Source organism: Cricetulus griseus, chromosome 3, assembly GCF_003668045.3.
Source record: "Cricetulus griseus strain 17A/GY chromosome 3, alternate assembly CriGri-PICRH-1.0, whole genome shotgun sequence".
NCBI classification, from domain to species: Eukaryota; Metazoa; Chordata; class Mammalia; order Rodentia; family Cricetidae; genus Cricetulus; species Cricetulus griseus.
Window position 1 is genome coordinate 113,679,585 of NC_048596.1, and position 16,686 is coordinate 113,696,270.

Below are 16,686 nucleotides of genomic sequence, written 5' to 3' on the forward strand. Positions count from 1 at the left end.
GATTTTATTTATTTATTATGTATACAGCATTCTGCTTCCATGAATATCTGCACACCAGAAGAGGGCACCAGATCTCATAACGGATGGTTGTGAGCCACCATGTGGTTGCTGGGAATTGAACTCAGGACCTCTAGAAGAGCAGTCAGTGCTCTTAACCTCTGAGCCATCTCTCCAGCCCTCCTTGTCCCCTTCTTAGGTCTCTGCTGACACATCATCGCACAGCTCTTTCCTTACCACTCCTCGTCTGCTGCCACTGCCCTGTCCCACTGGTTCCCAACACCAGCAGTCATTCAAATCCACTTGTAGGTTTGGTTCTACTTTCTCCACCCAACCCCAGCTAGACTGTGAGTTTTCACATGATGCAGGGCAGGCTATTTCCTGCTGCATGGAGTGATGACCCAGCTTAAAGGCGTCAGTGTGTGTGTGTGTGTGTGTGTGTGTGTGTGTGTGTGTGTGTGTGTTCCAGAAGTTCCCAGATCTGCTCTCACTCCTGTCCAGAAGTCCTCTCCATCCTTTCAATGTGTCTCATAAATTACATACGAGCCAGCTTCCAGCTGTGTCTGCTAATGGCTTGGAAGCTTTCGGGACTAAGTTAACTTCACATTTGAGGTGCTTTATAAACGGGATGCTACACCCCTCAGCACCCTCACTTTCACATAGGTCCTGATTTCTTTGTGGAACTATGAGGCCCCACCCACCTATCCACCCCCCCAAACATACACGAGATGAACAGCTGGTATCTCCAGCCTGATGGGAGGTGATGGGGAGGGGCACTTGGCAGAAATCTTCCTTGAGCCTCAGAAACAAGCAGGCATGCACAGGACACTCTCAAGCTAGGAGGAATACTGAGTCAATAGCTGATGGTAGGATTTTTACTTAAAACTACAGCTGATGAAGTGTTTACCACCACACTTTCTGAGCCAGGGAAGACACGAGGCCAGCATCTCTTTCTCTGGCCCGCAGGAACTCTCTCTGTTCTGTGATCCATCCAGCTGCTCATGGCCTTATGTGTCCTGGCCTCAGTGAATGTCCCAGGCATGCCAGAAACAAGAGTCTTCAAATGAAAGCTTAGGAAGCTACAGTTGAGGTCTCGGGCAACTTGCCTTTAATTCCAGTGACAGCTCCTGTCTCCAAATTTCTACTGGAATCAGCAGGCTGGGAAGGAGGTGGAGGAACCTGGGCTGGGCAGTACAGAGTCAACCCTTTCCAGATGATGATCACTTTTCTATACCCATTTGATGGGCTGAGATAACTAGGCAGATGCTCCCATGCAGGGAAGGACAAAAGGCGTCTCATAGTGGAAAAGCTGTCTGCAGTGCAGACAAAATGCTGGAGCTGGAGGGACTGTGGGCAGGGCTCAGGGTAGAGGGAACCCAAGTACCCATGCAGTTTATGTTACACAGACCTCTATGGACTGAGAACAGCATCCTAGGAGCTTTCCAGTACCTTGGTGGGATGAAAACCCGGCTCAGGCTCCACCTCTATCCCAGTGAGATACAGCATCTTTAACTGTGAGATAGGAGACAGCCACCACGCCACTCCACATGGAGATGAATGTTCTCAACACCCTGAATGAAGCTAGCAGCATCAGGACCAGAGATTGAAGCTGGCAGGAATGAAGGTAGAGCTCCATGAAGCTCTGCATGAAGCTCTGAGTAGCAGACATGGTGTGAAGTCCCAGGGCATTTGCAGCTAGAGCTGGGAGCAGGTTGTGTGCAGGCACCAAAGTAGCTCAGCTATACCCCAAAGGGCAAAGACACTATACATGAGCATGTGAGTCTCAGGGGTGTCAGGCATCAAATATTAGGGCATTAAAAGGAGAAGGCATTGAGATACTCCGCTAACTTTTAGAGCATGCACTGGGCTCTCCAGAGAACATTGGAATTCAGCAAGCAACTCAAGTCACCCCTAACTGCAGTACAGGCAGGCTCACCTTGGGTTTGGCAACTGCATCAGTCAAGACTTCCTCTCTTATTTCATGATGTGTGGTGGTGGGGTGGGGTGGGGCGGGGGAGGGGGTGTCGGGAAGGTCATATCCAAATTGAAAACGAAAGACATTATTTTCCTCAGGTAAAAGTAAGGCTTAAATGACAGGGGGAGAGCCGAAGGAGAAGAAATAATATTTTTATTTAAATGGATCCAGTTACAACATCAAAAACACGCCCACCTATTTTATTGAGAGCACTGAACAGAGTCCAAAGCTGCAGAGTGACACGTGACTCAATGATATGTTTGTTCCATGAAGAGCTGGAAAACCCATTGGTCACTCAGTGTTGGCTGGAACACTATTGTATGCCAAGCCTGGAGCTGATGTCTTCCATTAAAGAACCGGGTTTTTGGAGTCCTGACACTCAGGCAACTATACCCCAAAGTGGAAGACACAACAACCTCACAGTTGAATGAAATACTTAAAAAGGAAGTTATAACCAGGGACTAGGGAGCTAGGCCAGACAATAAAGCACTTACCAGGCAAACATAAGGACCTGAGTTCAATGCCAGCCCCCACACAAAAGCCTGTGTGGCAGTGAGTGCTCAGAATCCCAGCACTGGAGAAGCGGACCAGGGTGTTCCCTGGAGCTTGCTGTCCAGCCAGCTTTCCCTAGTTAGTGAAACCGGGTCCTAGTGAGAGATCCTGTCAAAAAAACCAAACAAACAAAAGAGAGAGAGAGAGAGAGAGAGAGAGAGAGAGAGAGAGAGAGAGAGAGAGAGAGAGAAAGGGAAGACATTTCCTAAGAAGCAATACTTGAGGTTAACATCTGTCCTTCTCACATAAGAGCACACATGTACACCCACATACAGATGAACATGCACACACAAGAATACACACACTCCATTCAGGAACCTGTGGATACAAAGGAAAAGGCAGTGATAGGGACTCTGAGTCAGGGAGAACTCAGAGGTAGAAATTGAATATTCTACTCCAAATCACAAAATGTGCAGAGTGGCGGCTGGGAAGACAGAGATGAAGCATGGGAGCATTTAAATCAAGGAGGCAAATCACAGACTATGAGGACAGGGAGAGGTAGGCTGGGGCCTAATGAACCTGCTCTCTTGGTGCCCTGTGTGTCTTTGTTCTCTTTCTCATACACATCTTCACCCCTGGATCCCCGGACACTGCTCCTGTAATGCTGAGTTGGGTGGACAGGGTCATCTTCTTCCTAGATTTTCATCTCTCTCTTCTTTGGGGGGCTGGGGTTTGCTTGAATGCAGGGGACAAGCTCCACCCCCCACCCCTCCCAGGATATAATAATCTGATAAAACTAAAAATGTAATTTTTGAAATGTAAATCATCAGAGAAGTGTCCCTCTCTGGCTCCCTACCTCTGAGGTGGAAGGCAGGCTCCTACCTTTTCCTGTATTCCCTCCAGTAAACAGGCTGGGTACATGAGGGATTAGGTCCCTGAGTGGTACATTCACCACACCACACTATCCAGGGATCCCTGAAAATAGAGGTCCCCACAACTGACAGTGCTCATGGGGCACCAAGGTCAGGAGTGCTGAGAGTGTAGTGTAGAGGGTTACAGGGTCCCAGGGCAGCTGTTTCCCAGCCGTGCCAGCAAAGACTGGGAGCCTCAGCCTCACGGCTGGTGATAGGTTGGTGGGATATGAGGAGCTGATGGCGCAGAGAACCACACAGGGTTCTTGATGCTGTGCTTAGGTGGGGGTGAGTCCATGGTGAGGATTCCAGCCATTGTACAAGCAGCACCCAGGCATGGCTTTTGCAGGTGGCTCCCAGGGGAATTTCCCAGATCAAAGGAAGTTCCTCTGGAGGAGGGAGTGAAGATGATGTGCCTCTACAAGGCACCCAAGACATGTGTTTACAATCTGAACTGTGACTTGAGGGGGCACAAAAGGGAAAAGGCATAGACCCAGTTTTCCTGGCTCCTCCTTCCTTGCAAGCAAACAAGAAGGTGGTTTGCGTCTCATAACTTAGGTCCAGACATTCTCCATTAGATATCGGATCGGGCTTTCCTTTACCCGATTCAATTTAATGCAGCTAACCTCCTTCTACTCTGTGGGTCTCAGTGTGTCCTCCTCTAGAATGGAGAGAATGTGATTAAACTAGATCCCCACTACTCAGAGCACAGTCCACCACCCAACCATATTGGCCTCACTTGGAAGCTTAGAAAAGGCTCTGTCAGAGCTAGACACAGTGACACAAGTCTCATTCCAGCACTTGGAAGGCTAAGGTTGATCATGACTTGAAAACAAGCTTCATCTATATAGACCCTGCTCCCCTCCCCCAAAAGCACACATTTGTTCCAGCATTTGGGAGGTAGAAGCAAATGGACCCAAAGCTCAAGGCCATCCTCTGATACACAGTGAGTTTGAAGCCAGCCTGCCATACATAAGACCCTGCTTTTAAAAATCAACCCACTAAACAAGCAAAAAAAGAAAAAAAAGAAAAAAAATGTAAAACCAGCCTCCTTAGACCTGCCAGGTGAGAATCTGCTCGTGGAGGAGTTGCCCTGGTAACGGGTACACAGAGGGAAGTGCAGCATTCTGTGGGCTGGAGATGAAGGCTCTGGGGTTTCATTTTAAGAAGCCAGTTTTTCTGTGGAAGGGCTTGGCTTGGCAGAGCCACAGGGGTGGGTGGGGGGCTCTGGTCTTTGCAGCAATGAAGCAGATCTCAGCAGGTGCATGCATGATGGAGGGACACACGCCTGAGAGGCCAGCTTCATGGAGTAGCCCAAGGAATGCCCAGCGTCAGAGGCAAAGGCTTCCCTAAGTGCTCCTCTCTGAGGGGCAGGCTCGGCTCCTTGGCCCTGGGGTCCCTTACACAGATGTCTCACATATTTCATCCAAGTGGATTATACTAGTGGAGCTGAAAAGGGTGAAGGGGAGCTCAGGACTGAGGGGTTTCCCAGGGGCTCAACTTCCCATTTTCCTGTGATTCACATCAAGACTCAATCTGTTCACTTTCCTACCTCCTTTTCTCTTAGGGTGCTGTTTCCAGAACAGGTGACCAGGCAGACACATGTCTCTGTCAGGAAAAAGCTAGGCCTGGGGACAGATCAGGTGTAACCAAGAGGACAGCTGCCTAGTCCCTGACTCAAGAAGTGGGGGTGGCTCCCTTGGAACATGTTGTAGAAGGTATCTTTGTCATCTGTCTGAAGGGCTTTCTGCCTAGCAGATGAGATTTTTGGGGCTCTGCATTTCAGTTTTGCCATGATTTTTGGTGGCCACTGGAATGTCCCATGGCTGGCCAGAAAAGGTCTCAGCCAATATTATACAGGCAATCTGGCTCCTGAAGCCTTAGTGGAGATACAGGATTCACAGAGAGAAAAGGTTGGTCTCCTGACAGAAGGCTGATGCCAGAGCCTCTCTGACCTCAAGAATTGTTGCTGGAGACGTCTGCCAACCTCCCAAAACCTTGCTCAAGCCTGACTTTAGGGTCACAATTTTGTCTCCAAAGGGGCAGAGAGATGGCCCAGGTCAAGAACTACTCTCATCAGTGATGTGATAGAGAGATAGTCGAGGTGGTTATTGTGCTAGTTTAACAGAATGGGGAGCTAGAGTCTGACCCAGGGCTTTAAATCCTAGTGCAGCTGCCATCCAGTTTTGTGGGCCTCGACAAAGGCTTGGGCTTGTCTCAGCCCTATGGGTGCTTTTTAATGAACACTCTCAGGAACCTATGGAAGTGCCGAGGTGTGAGGAACACTGACAGGACCATGACTTGTGTTCCCACCAGCTCTTGTGTTCTGAGATCCCAGTGTTAATCCTTAGGAATCGGAAGCACAGTACTGGAGGAGGGAGCTGGCTCTGGACTTCACCCCCTCTTGACTGTGTGGTCTTAAGGAATCCTATGCTTTGTGGCTCGGTTTCCTCAACTATAACTAGACACTGTAGAGGGTGGCTGCGAGAGAGCACAGTGGTGACTACGGAAAGGGAACCTGGCAGCTGTCAGGCCGAGCAGGAGCCATATTCATGTCAGTTCTAATCACTGTGGGTGAGAATACGGAGTTGCAGAAGGACTATGATCATTCCTTAAGGCTGTGCATTTGCATGCCGGTGTCAGCTTTCTGTAACAAGTACCCATGATAAACCAAGGGCTAAAGAAGGACGCTCTATTTTGGTTCACAGTTTGGGAGATTCTGGTCCATGACCAGTTGGCTCTGTGGCTTTTGGGCCCTGTGGTGAAGCAGTACATCATGGCAGGAATATGTAGAGGGTAGAAAACTGCTTCGTTTATGGCTGGCAGGCACAAGAGAGAAGAGAAGACCAGTGTTTTTTATCCCCCTCCAGGCCACACCCCCTAAGGCCTAACTCCACCTTTTAAAGGTTCCAAAAGCACCAGTAGCAAACTGAGTGCTTAGCTATAAACATCAGAGTTGTCCTGACAAAGTTCCTGCAAGAATTCACTTTCTCACAGTTCTGGAGACTGGAATCTGTGTTCAAGTCTGGCAAGGTTTCTCCATGACTTGATCACAACCAGCTTCTGCTTGGCATGCCAGTACTCTCCCCTCTATCCTCTTGACAGTAGTATAATGTACCTGACTGCCCGTCTCATGTTTCTCACCGGATATCATCCAGACACCAGGGACCTGGGAACTAGTGGGGGATTGTTCATTCATTTTCCAGTTTTATTCATTCTTATTAAGGCAACAGCCACAGTACACGTGTGAAGGTCAGAGAACGACTTCCAGGAGTCAGTTCTCTCCTTCTACCTTGAGATGGAGTCTCTCTTGTTTCTGTTCTGGGTCTGTGTATTTCAGACCAGCTGGCCTGTGAGCTTCCAGGCAATTGTCTCTCCATCTTCCTTATTGCTGCAGGCATGTGTGGTAAGCATTTTTTTCTTTTTTACCTGCTTAGCCATCTCACTGGCTTCATTTGCTGGTGTGTTCTAATCTTATGTCCCAATCGCCCCTCACAACTTATGTCCAGATTGTGAGAAGTATTGCTGCTCCCCTTTTTAACATGAAAACCAAGGCAAGGACAAGCTGAGTGACCTGCTTGAAACCACATAGCTGATGGGAACTGAAACTGGAACTCAAGCCTAGGTTTTTAGACTAAGTCTTCCAGGCTCTTCTTATCACCAGCTGAGTGTCCCTGCTATGGCTCCTAGTGCTTCCATGCTGACCTCAGGCTCAACACAGTGCTCTGTGGGCTGAATTCAAGGGGTGTGTCTATTCTGATAAGCATAACGGCCCTGCAATTTGATACTGTATCATTTCATTTCTCTAATCTCAAAGAATGAGAGAGCCCTATGCCTGGGTCCTGAGGAAGGCTCTGGCAACCACTTTCCTGACCACCTTGTTGTCTTGCTCATCTGTTAACTCAGTCTTGCTGAGGGTTTGGCTGAGTCAAGGAAGGTGGCATAGTCCCTGCCATGTCTCCATGTAGAAATGTGCTCTGGCTCACTCTGGGTGAATCTTAGCTTCAGCCAATCCTTCTCCCTACTTGTCCTTCTTTGCTGTGGAAAGTCCTGTCTTCTGCAGCCTCTGAGGCATCAGGAACGCCCATCCCTGGGAGCTGGGAAGCCACAGGACACAAGTGTGTTCCTGAGTATTTTCACTCTGGACACTACTGGATCTTGTTATTTTTAATTTTATTTATTTATTTATTTATTTATTTTTATTTCATGTGCTTTGGTGTTTTTGCCTACATGTATGTCTGTATGAGGGTGTTAGATTCCATGGAACTGGAATTACAGACAGCTGTGAGCTGCCATTTGGGTGCTAGAAATTGAACCTGGGTCCTCTGAAAAAGCAACCAGTGAGCCATTTCCCCAGCCCACCACTGGATCTTCTAACACTCTGATTGCTTTACAGGTAACAACTTGGGACTCCAGGACAGCCACTGAAAGATGAGCAAAGCCCCTGTACTTGGCAGCCCTGACACTGTTGATCCCTGCATCTCCAAGGCTGGTATGGCAGCTGGACTTGGGAACACTGAACATCTGGAAACTTTGCCTGTTACCATGAAGATGTACAATGGCCTGGAGTGCAGGTCTGCTGAGGAAGCCATGTGATTCTTCTTACATGCTGACAGGATTCCCACACCCTTGAGAGGACAGGCCAGCTGAGACTATCATCACCAATGTCCTAAAAACTGGTAGCCTTACCAGTGCAGGGTCATCTGGCCTGCAGCTGCTGGATATCCCCAGAAGTCCCCGGCATCATTCCCTGTGAGCTCTTCTAAGGCCTTCCACAGCCAAAGCCTGCTTCAAGCCTGTCTCACCAAACAAGAAGCTGGATTGCAACCCTACTGCAAGAAGTTTTGGCAGCCAGATGAAAACACTGTCCCTCTAGGTGGACAATTCCCAAGAGAAACATGGGTGTCTGTAGGATGCACTGCAGCAGGACTGTATCCAGGCCCCAAGAGCCTCTCTGTTCAGGAAAGCTTGAAGGCTGTACCCTGCAATGGGGCAGCTCTGGGCACAGGGACCTCTTTACCTCCTATGGCTCAGACACTGGCGAGGACACAGCTGAAGGTCTAATGTCAGTTAAGGGAGCTGGGCATCACTCCCTTCCGTGGAAGGGTCTTTACATCCATCCACAAAGCAAAATGACCTTTGACACATGGCCTCAGAGGTACTTGGGCTCTGTGCAGAAGTATGAGGTTGTCATAAGTTCAACCCCAGGAGTACCCCTTCCCCACACCTCATGCTGCTCCACCAGATTCCATCACAAAGTGAGGGTGCCAGTGTCCAGGTCCAACTTCCCTGGAGAATGCGGCACAGTGAGGTTATGAGGCTCTTTGGCAACCGATAGCAAGTTGCCTTTGTTTTGTCTAAGCTGAGACCTGAGAAGAGGGCTGTGTCTCTCCCCTGAGGCCTGAATGCACCACTCACTACCATCCCTCTTCATCTTCCCGAGCAGTCCTCCCTGGGAGCCTTGGGAAAGGTGGCCTCCCAGATACCAGAGACAAGTGCCTTTGTTGTTTTGGCAGAGCCAGCCTGGGTCAGGCAGAGTGCTGGAAGTGGACACACGGGCTTTGATTCTGAGCTGCTCCTTCCTCCCTAGCCCTCCTCCCAGCCCACCTGTGCAGAAGGTCCCCTCTTCCTGCCTCGGTTCGCTGAGCGGGCACAAAGAGCCTCACTGAACCTAAGGTTAGGGGCATCAGATTATCGGCTGAGCAGGCCTGAGAGGTGGAGCCTCTGGGAGCCACTTTCTCAGGATAATGTCTGTTTGTTCTAGGCACAAATGCAGGTCTATTGGGAAGGACCTGGGGAGATGGCTCAGAATCTAGGGTTGCCCCCTCCCAAAGCCCAAGTGGGATCTCTGCGCACAAAGACTGGGGGGAAAAATCCCTATCTGTGGTGTTGTTAAAATCCTCATCCTGATGCTTATCTAGCTTCATACAGTCACCTTCTGTGTGAGTAAAAAGTAAAATAAACCACAGTGAATCTTTTAAAAATACAAGGTTGATAAATTAGAAATTAAATTGTCTCCTTAGCATAAGAATAAATCCGTCATCCGGAGTTACTTCTGCCCCAGATTTCTCCTCTCTTTCCTTTGTCATCCTAAGTACTTGGTTCCTACCATATGGTGCAAGAGATTAATGGAGGTCCAGCCACCTTACCTGCAACCCATCCAGCAGAAAGGTGGAAGGAAGGAAGGAAGGAAGGAAGGAAGGAAGGAAGGAAGGAAGGAAGGGAAGAAGGAAGGAAGGAAGCCCTTTTTCCTTTCCCTTAAGGGCTTTGACTGAAAATCTGCTTTATTTGTTGTTAATCCGAAGGCCACAAGGAAACCGAAGAATGCGCTGGCTATTCTAGGTGGCCAGGCACCCAGATAAAAGCCAGGGGTTCTATTACTGCACAGAGAGAAGACAGATGAGCAGCATATGCTGACAATGTCAAGTTCAAAATTAAGCATTTACTCCATCCCTGATGAGGCCACCAGGTCTAGAGAAGCCCACGCATCAGCCGAGATCACCCAGCAAGCCTGTGGTTGCCAATTTAGCTTTAGTTTCTCTTGTTTCTCAGCTTTGGTAGAACGGCTTGATTTCAAAGGGAGGGAGCTTGAGGAGCACTTAGCTCAGAGCTACAGGACAGGGGCAGAATGGTGACCGAGTTTGCGTGTCCAGATCTGCCTGGCCCTGAGTCATGGTAGGCGAGGAACTACTCAAGGTCTCTGCTCTGGGCCTGTGGGTGTGCCTCTCGCGCCATGTCCGTGTCCCCCGGCTGTGTGGGTGACTCTGTGTCTCTTGTTCATGCTTACTGCAGAGATGCACTTCTGACCCGGCACTTACATTTCAGGGAGCATGCTGTTGGGCTGAGAGCTGCTGGGAGGCACCATGTCTCCCTCAAGGTTGTGCTGGCCATGGGCTGGCTCCTCCTGGTTGACTTCTCAGCGGCCACTTCTGCAGGTGAGTTTCAGGCAGGCGCTGGGAGAGGGAGATCACGGGGAGTCTCTGGGGTAGGGTCCTGGTTGAACACCTTGGTTGCCAGCCGGCAAGCCTCATCCTGCCCCAAGTTTTCTTAGGAAATGACAGGCTGGCCTAGAATCACCCCAGGTTGCCAGCTCAGCGTCTGCCTGAGCTCCATTGCAAGAGAACCTAGTTGGGAGGGTACTACTGCCTCCGTGAAGCTGAGACTCACCTAAGGGAGAACCTATCTCTCAATGCAGGACAATTGGGAAGGGGAGACAATGTTGTGAGATATTTTGAATTTTTGAAAGAGACCAGAAATTTGGATTTTTATAGAAAATCTTGTTTTTAAATGTTACCTGCCAGTACAAAATTTAAAAACTGCCCAGGAGAGTAAGGGGAGGGGAATGGAATTCAACTGAGATTCAGCTTTCTGTCTCTGTCTGGGCTACTCAGTTTCAGAGTTCAGCATCCCTTCCCACTTTGCATCATTAGATCAGAATCTGGGCCCCCTGGAGGCTTTTCAGTCACAATGCTCTGAGAAAGGATTAGATTGTGTCTTTTTTGTTGTTGTTTTGTTTTACACAGGTACACTCACATACATATGAATACCTCACACAATACACATGCTCCATCAAACACACACACACACACACACACACACACACACACGCACGAAGATCTCACAAAATACACATACATACACACACACACACACACACACACACACACACACACACACACACACCTCACAAGATAGCCCTGGCTGGCTTTAAGCTCATAGATGCGCCTGTCTCTGCCCCTAGAGTTCTGGTATCAAAGGTATGCACCACCATGCCCAGTTGATTGTTTTTGAGACAGTTTCACTCCAGTATGATCCAGGCTAGTTTCAAACTTGCCATCTTCCTGCCTTGAACTCCCGAGTGCTAGGGTTAGAGGCATGTACCACAGCACCCTACTCAGATCTATCTTACTCTCTCAGTATTGTCAACTTTGGTTTTAAATTATTTAATTTTATCTTGTAAGTTTTTCCTTGTGGTGCCAAGCAAGTGATATTTACATGGTTTTAAATTAAGATTAGAAGCCCAGGACACTTCAGCCAGGCTACAGGAAACAGCCATTAAATAACTGGCACCTTTGGGAGGACATAGGAGGCACAGACACAAAGCTTAGAAACTGAACAGAGGTTTAATAATGCTCCCGCTAACATCATGCTCATCTTAAAATGCTATTATTATTCACTGAGTTTTGCTTTTCCATAATAAAGGACTTCACATTGAATTGCATTGTTTACCAGCCCACTGGAGGAAGGAAGTGTTCTGTAGCATAGGATGCCCCCACTGTGGTTTCTTATAAAATCGTCCTGATTCTTGGGTAACAGAGCAAGCAGGCAATATGTCAATCAATGTTCAGTGCAATGATTAACAACATTGTCCGAGTTCATGCATCGGCTCATTCAACCTGACTCCAGGCTAGAAGTTGAATTTGGGTTTATCTTTTGGGATGATTCAGTTTGGAGAGGAGTATTCAGATACTTCCTGGGTGTTCCCTCCAATATGTCAGTTTACATATAAACCCTTTGGAAGGTTGCTGTACCTCTCTCTAGTGTACTTTAGGCGTGTTCCTTGAGAGAGGTAGAAATCACCTTTGCCGTTCATGCTTCAAATAGCTGAAGCCTGCATTCCCTTACAGTCTGCTTCATGGGACCTCTGCCCTAGTCAGGGAAATCAGTGTGGTTGCCATGGTGATGTTTCAGGGATGGCACTGACGAGTTTCAGCTATTCACTGGTCTACATGTATAAATACCCAGCTTCCACAAAGGAGGGTCCACCAAATCCAGCCCTGGAAGTACTCTGTCTTAGCCACAGTCTTGGAGTTTCTGGAGAGTTGGGTTCATGCTCCTGACAAAGGGCAAGCCTATAGGACCAGGCCCATTAGAGCCAGGCCGAGATGCAAAGTTGCCTGCAAACTCCTATTCCTGGACAGGGAAGGACCATGGGCTCAGCTTGGAAGTGAGGCAGTGAGACCTGAGGCACTGTTCACTTAGCAGGAACCCATCTTCCCCAGGAAGCTCTTGGTCTGCACCACTGGGCACTCCAGATGGCCACATGTGTTTTCCATACTCTGGGAATTGAGACTGACTCCTATGTTCAGGGCTGGTGAAAGGCTACTAGAGATTCCTGACTATCCGGTTTGGAGATAAGCCTAGGTGTGCAATCCATCACCCAGCTCTCAGAGCTTTGAACACCAGCTTGAGCAGGGGGCTGCCCAGCCAATGCACAGGCTGGTAGAGCTCATCTCTCCAGCCAGCAGGGAGGTCTGCATCTGCTCCTCATGTTATTATTTGAACCTCAGGAGCTGGAAGCCCTGAAATCCCACAAATGTGGAGGTCACACCAACAGCGAGGTAGATGGAGCCAAAGGTGGCTGCTGCCTGCACACCTGGGAGAGAGTGTGAGGTATGGGGATCAGCACCCACACAGAAAACGGGTTCAGTGAAAGCCTATATAGTCCCTGTCTGGTGCTTTTGAGTGTAGACAAGGGCAGGTCTCCCTCCAAACTCTCCTTCAGATATCCAGCTACGGCAGTTATGACTTCCTTCATGCACATCTGAAGAACAATCAAATATCCCAAAGATCTGCCTGCTGTGGTACTGAATTGGAACTGGTTCTGGTCCTATGTTATGGATGTGACTCCTGTACCCACTTTACCCGCCAGATGCAGTGATTCTAACTTCCCTGCACTGTGGAACTTGCTTCCAATCAATACCTGCCCTGGTCCCCCACCTGATCCCTTTCCCTTCATGGACTTGCCTAAGCCTGACCTCCACCTCCCCAGACACTCTGTGTTACTTTTAGTTCTCCTGATTTACTCTTCACAACCTAACTACTGAGAAAATGAAAATAGTCTCATGGCAATTTGCCCATGCTTCCTGCTTCTGTTTCTGGATCTCTCCTTGCTTTCCATAGGCTGGTTCGTCCAGCTCCTAGGATAGAGATGTCCCTCTTGCAACTTCCATGGCACAGACCTGGAGCAGATCCCAACAAATCTTGTAAAAATCTAGGATTCTCCTTGTCTGACTAACTACTCTGATTCACTTGATAGCAACATGCATGCTGGCCACATTTGGCTTTAGACTGCCTTGGGGCATGAGGGCAGGAGGTACAGCCTGACCTCAGAGAAATAGCAGGTGGCTCCCTACCCTGGTGAGTCCACACCACCTGCAAAAAGCCTCTTCTTCAGCTCCCGGAGTGACAGCTCAGGACACAAAGAATAAGACTAGCCTAGGCAAGTGTAGAAACTGCCCTGGCTTAGTGGCCTTAGGCTCTGGCAGAGCCAGTATCTCTTATAGTATTGTTACATGTGTCACTTGGTAGATGCCTACAGAGGACATGCCCAGTGATAAGAGTTATTACCCTCAGAGGAGCTTGCAGCACGAATCCCTTTGGGTTCATGTCAGGCAGAAAAGTCCCACATCTTGCAAATGGGGAACTGAATCAGAGAAGGAAGGGAGCTATCTAGAGTCACATGATAAAGTCATGAAAAGAATGAGGCCATACTCCAGGGTACCTGCCTCTGAGATAAGAGCATCTCTCTGGTGACTAAGTATTTCCTTTTAACCTTGGTGGAGAAGAAACGGGTGCCACGAAGTACTCCTCACCCCCCATTATCCTTTGCTGGTGGATCTGAGTGGTGACATTTCATTGTCTTTGGCAGTGGCAGCTGAATGTCCTGACCAGAATCCTGAACTGCAGCCTTGGACCCCTGGCCATGACCGAGACCATCAAGTACATATTGGTCAGGGCAGGAGTCTACTGCTCACCTCTTCTGCCACGGTCCACTCCATCACCATCTCACAGGGAGGTAAGATTCCCTGTCCATTCCACCACCCTGAGCCCTGCAAATGGATCTACAAGGCCAGGAGCTGAGATAGATAGAACAAGTTTTCTAAGCTTTGGGTTCATGTCAGAGCACCTGGAGATTTTAGATGACCATCAACTCAAAGCACTGAGAAATAGCTTGTCAAAGGTCTAATCTTGAGAAGAAAAAAAGAGTGTTTAAAAGAGACCTGTTACTCTCTCCTTTACATGCTTGGTATTTAAACTCAGGACATGGAGTAATGACATTGATCCAGATATATACTGTGTATATCTTGCAAGGCAGATGATGGAGAAAAGTAACTTCTGCAAGACAGTGGGCATAGAAGTGCTGAGAGTATGTGCCCTTTTGTCTGCTTAGAGGGATGGGGCTCAGGGAATCTGCTCTGGGTTCTGCTCTAACATTACTTAAGGTTCTTGTCTTCTCAGACTTTTGCATTCTCTCTCTTCAGGCAAACTTGTCATTAAAGACCACCATGAGCACATCGTGCTGCGTGCCCGGCACATTCTGATTGATTACGGTGGAGAGCTGCATGCTGGGAGTGCCCTTTGCCCTTTTGAGGGCAATTTCAGTATTGTGCTGTATGGAAGGTGGGATGACCTTGCTCAGGGGTCATGCACTGCTGTTGGGTCTGACAGGAAAGAGGGTTTCCAAAGGAGAGGGGGGTGAGAGGTCTAGACTTCTATAGAGGACAGGAACCACCATTGTGTCCCACTGGACCACAACCATGAACAAGATAGACATGGTGAAGTGGGTGAGCAGGAGTCCATGGGTCCTTTGTTCATCATGGTATAGATGGAATGGTTGAACCACAGAAGTCCCTGATAGCAGCTTTCCAGCCATTCCATGATTTGGAGAGAATCTAAAAGATATTAGTGCTATAAAGGACAAGTGTGCAATGTTTCATAGCCAGGTGTGAACGAACATCTGTTTACTCCAGAGAGGGGATCTATGACAGACCAGAGAAATAATTATACCCAACTGTAGTTTGGGGAACCTATAGGTTTATTGGGGTTACTTATAAAAGCATAGGTGACTCAAAGTAACTGCATCACCTAAAAGCCACCACTCATGAAAGCAGCATCCCTGGAGCTTCCAACCCAACAGGCAGGCAACTCTTCTGGAGAGTCCAGTCTACCTCAGCTGCTTGAATATATCCATTGGGAGGGGCCCTTCTGAGCCTTCTAACTTCCCTTAGGTTTCTGGGTCTTAGGAGCATTGCTTCACTCTCCAGGAGAGGATACTTCCATTTGGAGAAGACAAAAGCACAAGACACAGGAACGTTCCACATGGCTTTCCCTTCTGGCTGTGACCCCTCCTTAAGCTACTAAAAATTCTAAGAAGTGATAGCCAAGCATGTTTGAGTGTAGGCAGGGACACAGTAAAAGTACCTGTGATTCCACAGCCAATAAGGGCTGAACAAAGTGGTGGTGAACAGTGTCTGCTAAGCATTTCTGCCCTGTATGCCCACTTTGTTGCTCTGCTTTGGGAAGGTCAGCTTGCTAATGCTTTTCTACAGACCTAATGTCATCACCAAAAATGCAGCTGGTTCTCTGAGGCCACAGTGGGAGACAGGGAATGGTGACAGTCCCCCAGGGGCTCAGCGTCTAGCAGAGATGTGTTGGCTGACCGCCTTTCTCTTACAGAGCTGATGAAGGCATCCAGCCAGACCCTTACTATGGCCTGAAGTACATTGGAGTGGGCAGAGGAGGCACTCTTGAGTTGCATGGACAGAAAAAGCTCTCCTGGACATTTCTAAACAAGACCCTTCGTCCTGGTGGCATGCAGGAGGGAGGATATTTTTTTGAAAGGAGCTGGGGCCACCGTGGAGTCATTGTTCATGTCATTGACCCCAAATCGGGCACAGTCGTCCATTCTGATCGGTAAGGTTGACTTTCCCCTATTCATGTACTCACTTGTTAAGAATCTTCCCAGCTGGGGAGGGGGTTTTCCATGGGGACTGCCATGCAGGGTGAGTGGCATGGATGGGAGTCCTGCTCTGGAGAGGTGGCTTCTTTCCCAGGGTGTTGCCAAGAAAAGCTGAATTTAACACAAATGTGTACAAGTACACACACACACACACACACACACACACACACACACACACACACACACACACCGGTAGTTAGAGACAATCAATTTTATAACATTGTTCTTGTAATCAACCAACTTAAAAGCTTGTTTAATAGGATGAGTTTCTTGACTAGAATTCTTACTATATTAAAGTAAAATGTTTTTAGAAAGAGAACAGATGAGGAAAAGGCAGAAATGCAACAGTATTCACAATGGTTAAGAGTCTATCACCACTGCAGTATGAATCAGTGGTGACAGTTTAATGGCTCTGATCCAGAGAGGGAGACATGTTATGACATAGTCACACTGTCATTTCTAGGGACTTTAGGGAGTTGTTTTGGTCTAGATCAGAGATAGAAGTCCCTGCTGCTCTAAGTGTCTCAATCTTCTCCTAGTGCCAATCCTTTCCAAGTGATGTGAGCTAC

General features: G+C 48.4%; 1 protein-coding gene across 1 annotated transcript in view; it reads left to right on the forward strand.

The window, feature by feature from the left end:
* The window catches only part of Cemip (cell migration inducing hyaluronidase 1), a 151,555-nt gene that overhangs the window by 75,010 nt on the left and 59,859 nt on the right, over positions 1-16,686 (forward strand). The window contains exons 2-5 of the mRNA XM_027407566.2: positions 10,201-10,310; positions 14,027-14,173; positions 14,640-14,778; positions 15,835-16,071. Coding sequence (XP_027263367.1) covers positions 10,201-10,310; positions 14,027-14,173; positions 14,640-14,778; positions 15,835-16,071 — 633 coding nt within the window. The remainder of the gene's footprint in view (positions 1-10,200; positions 10,311-14,026; positions 14,174-14,639; positions 14,779-15,834; positions 16,072-16,686) is intronic.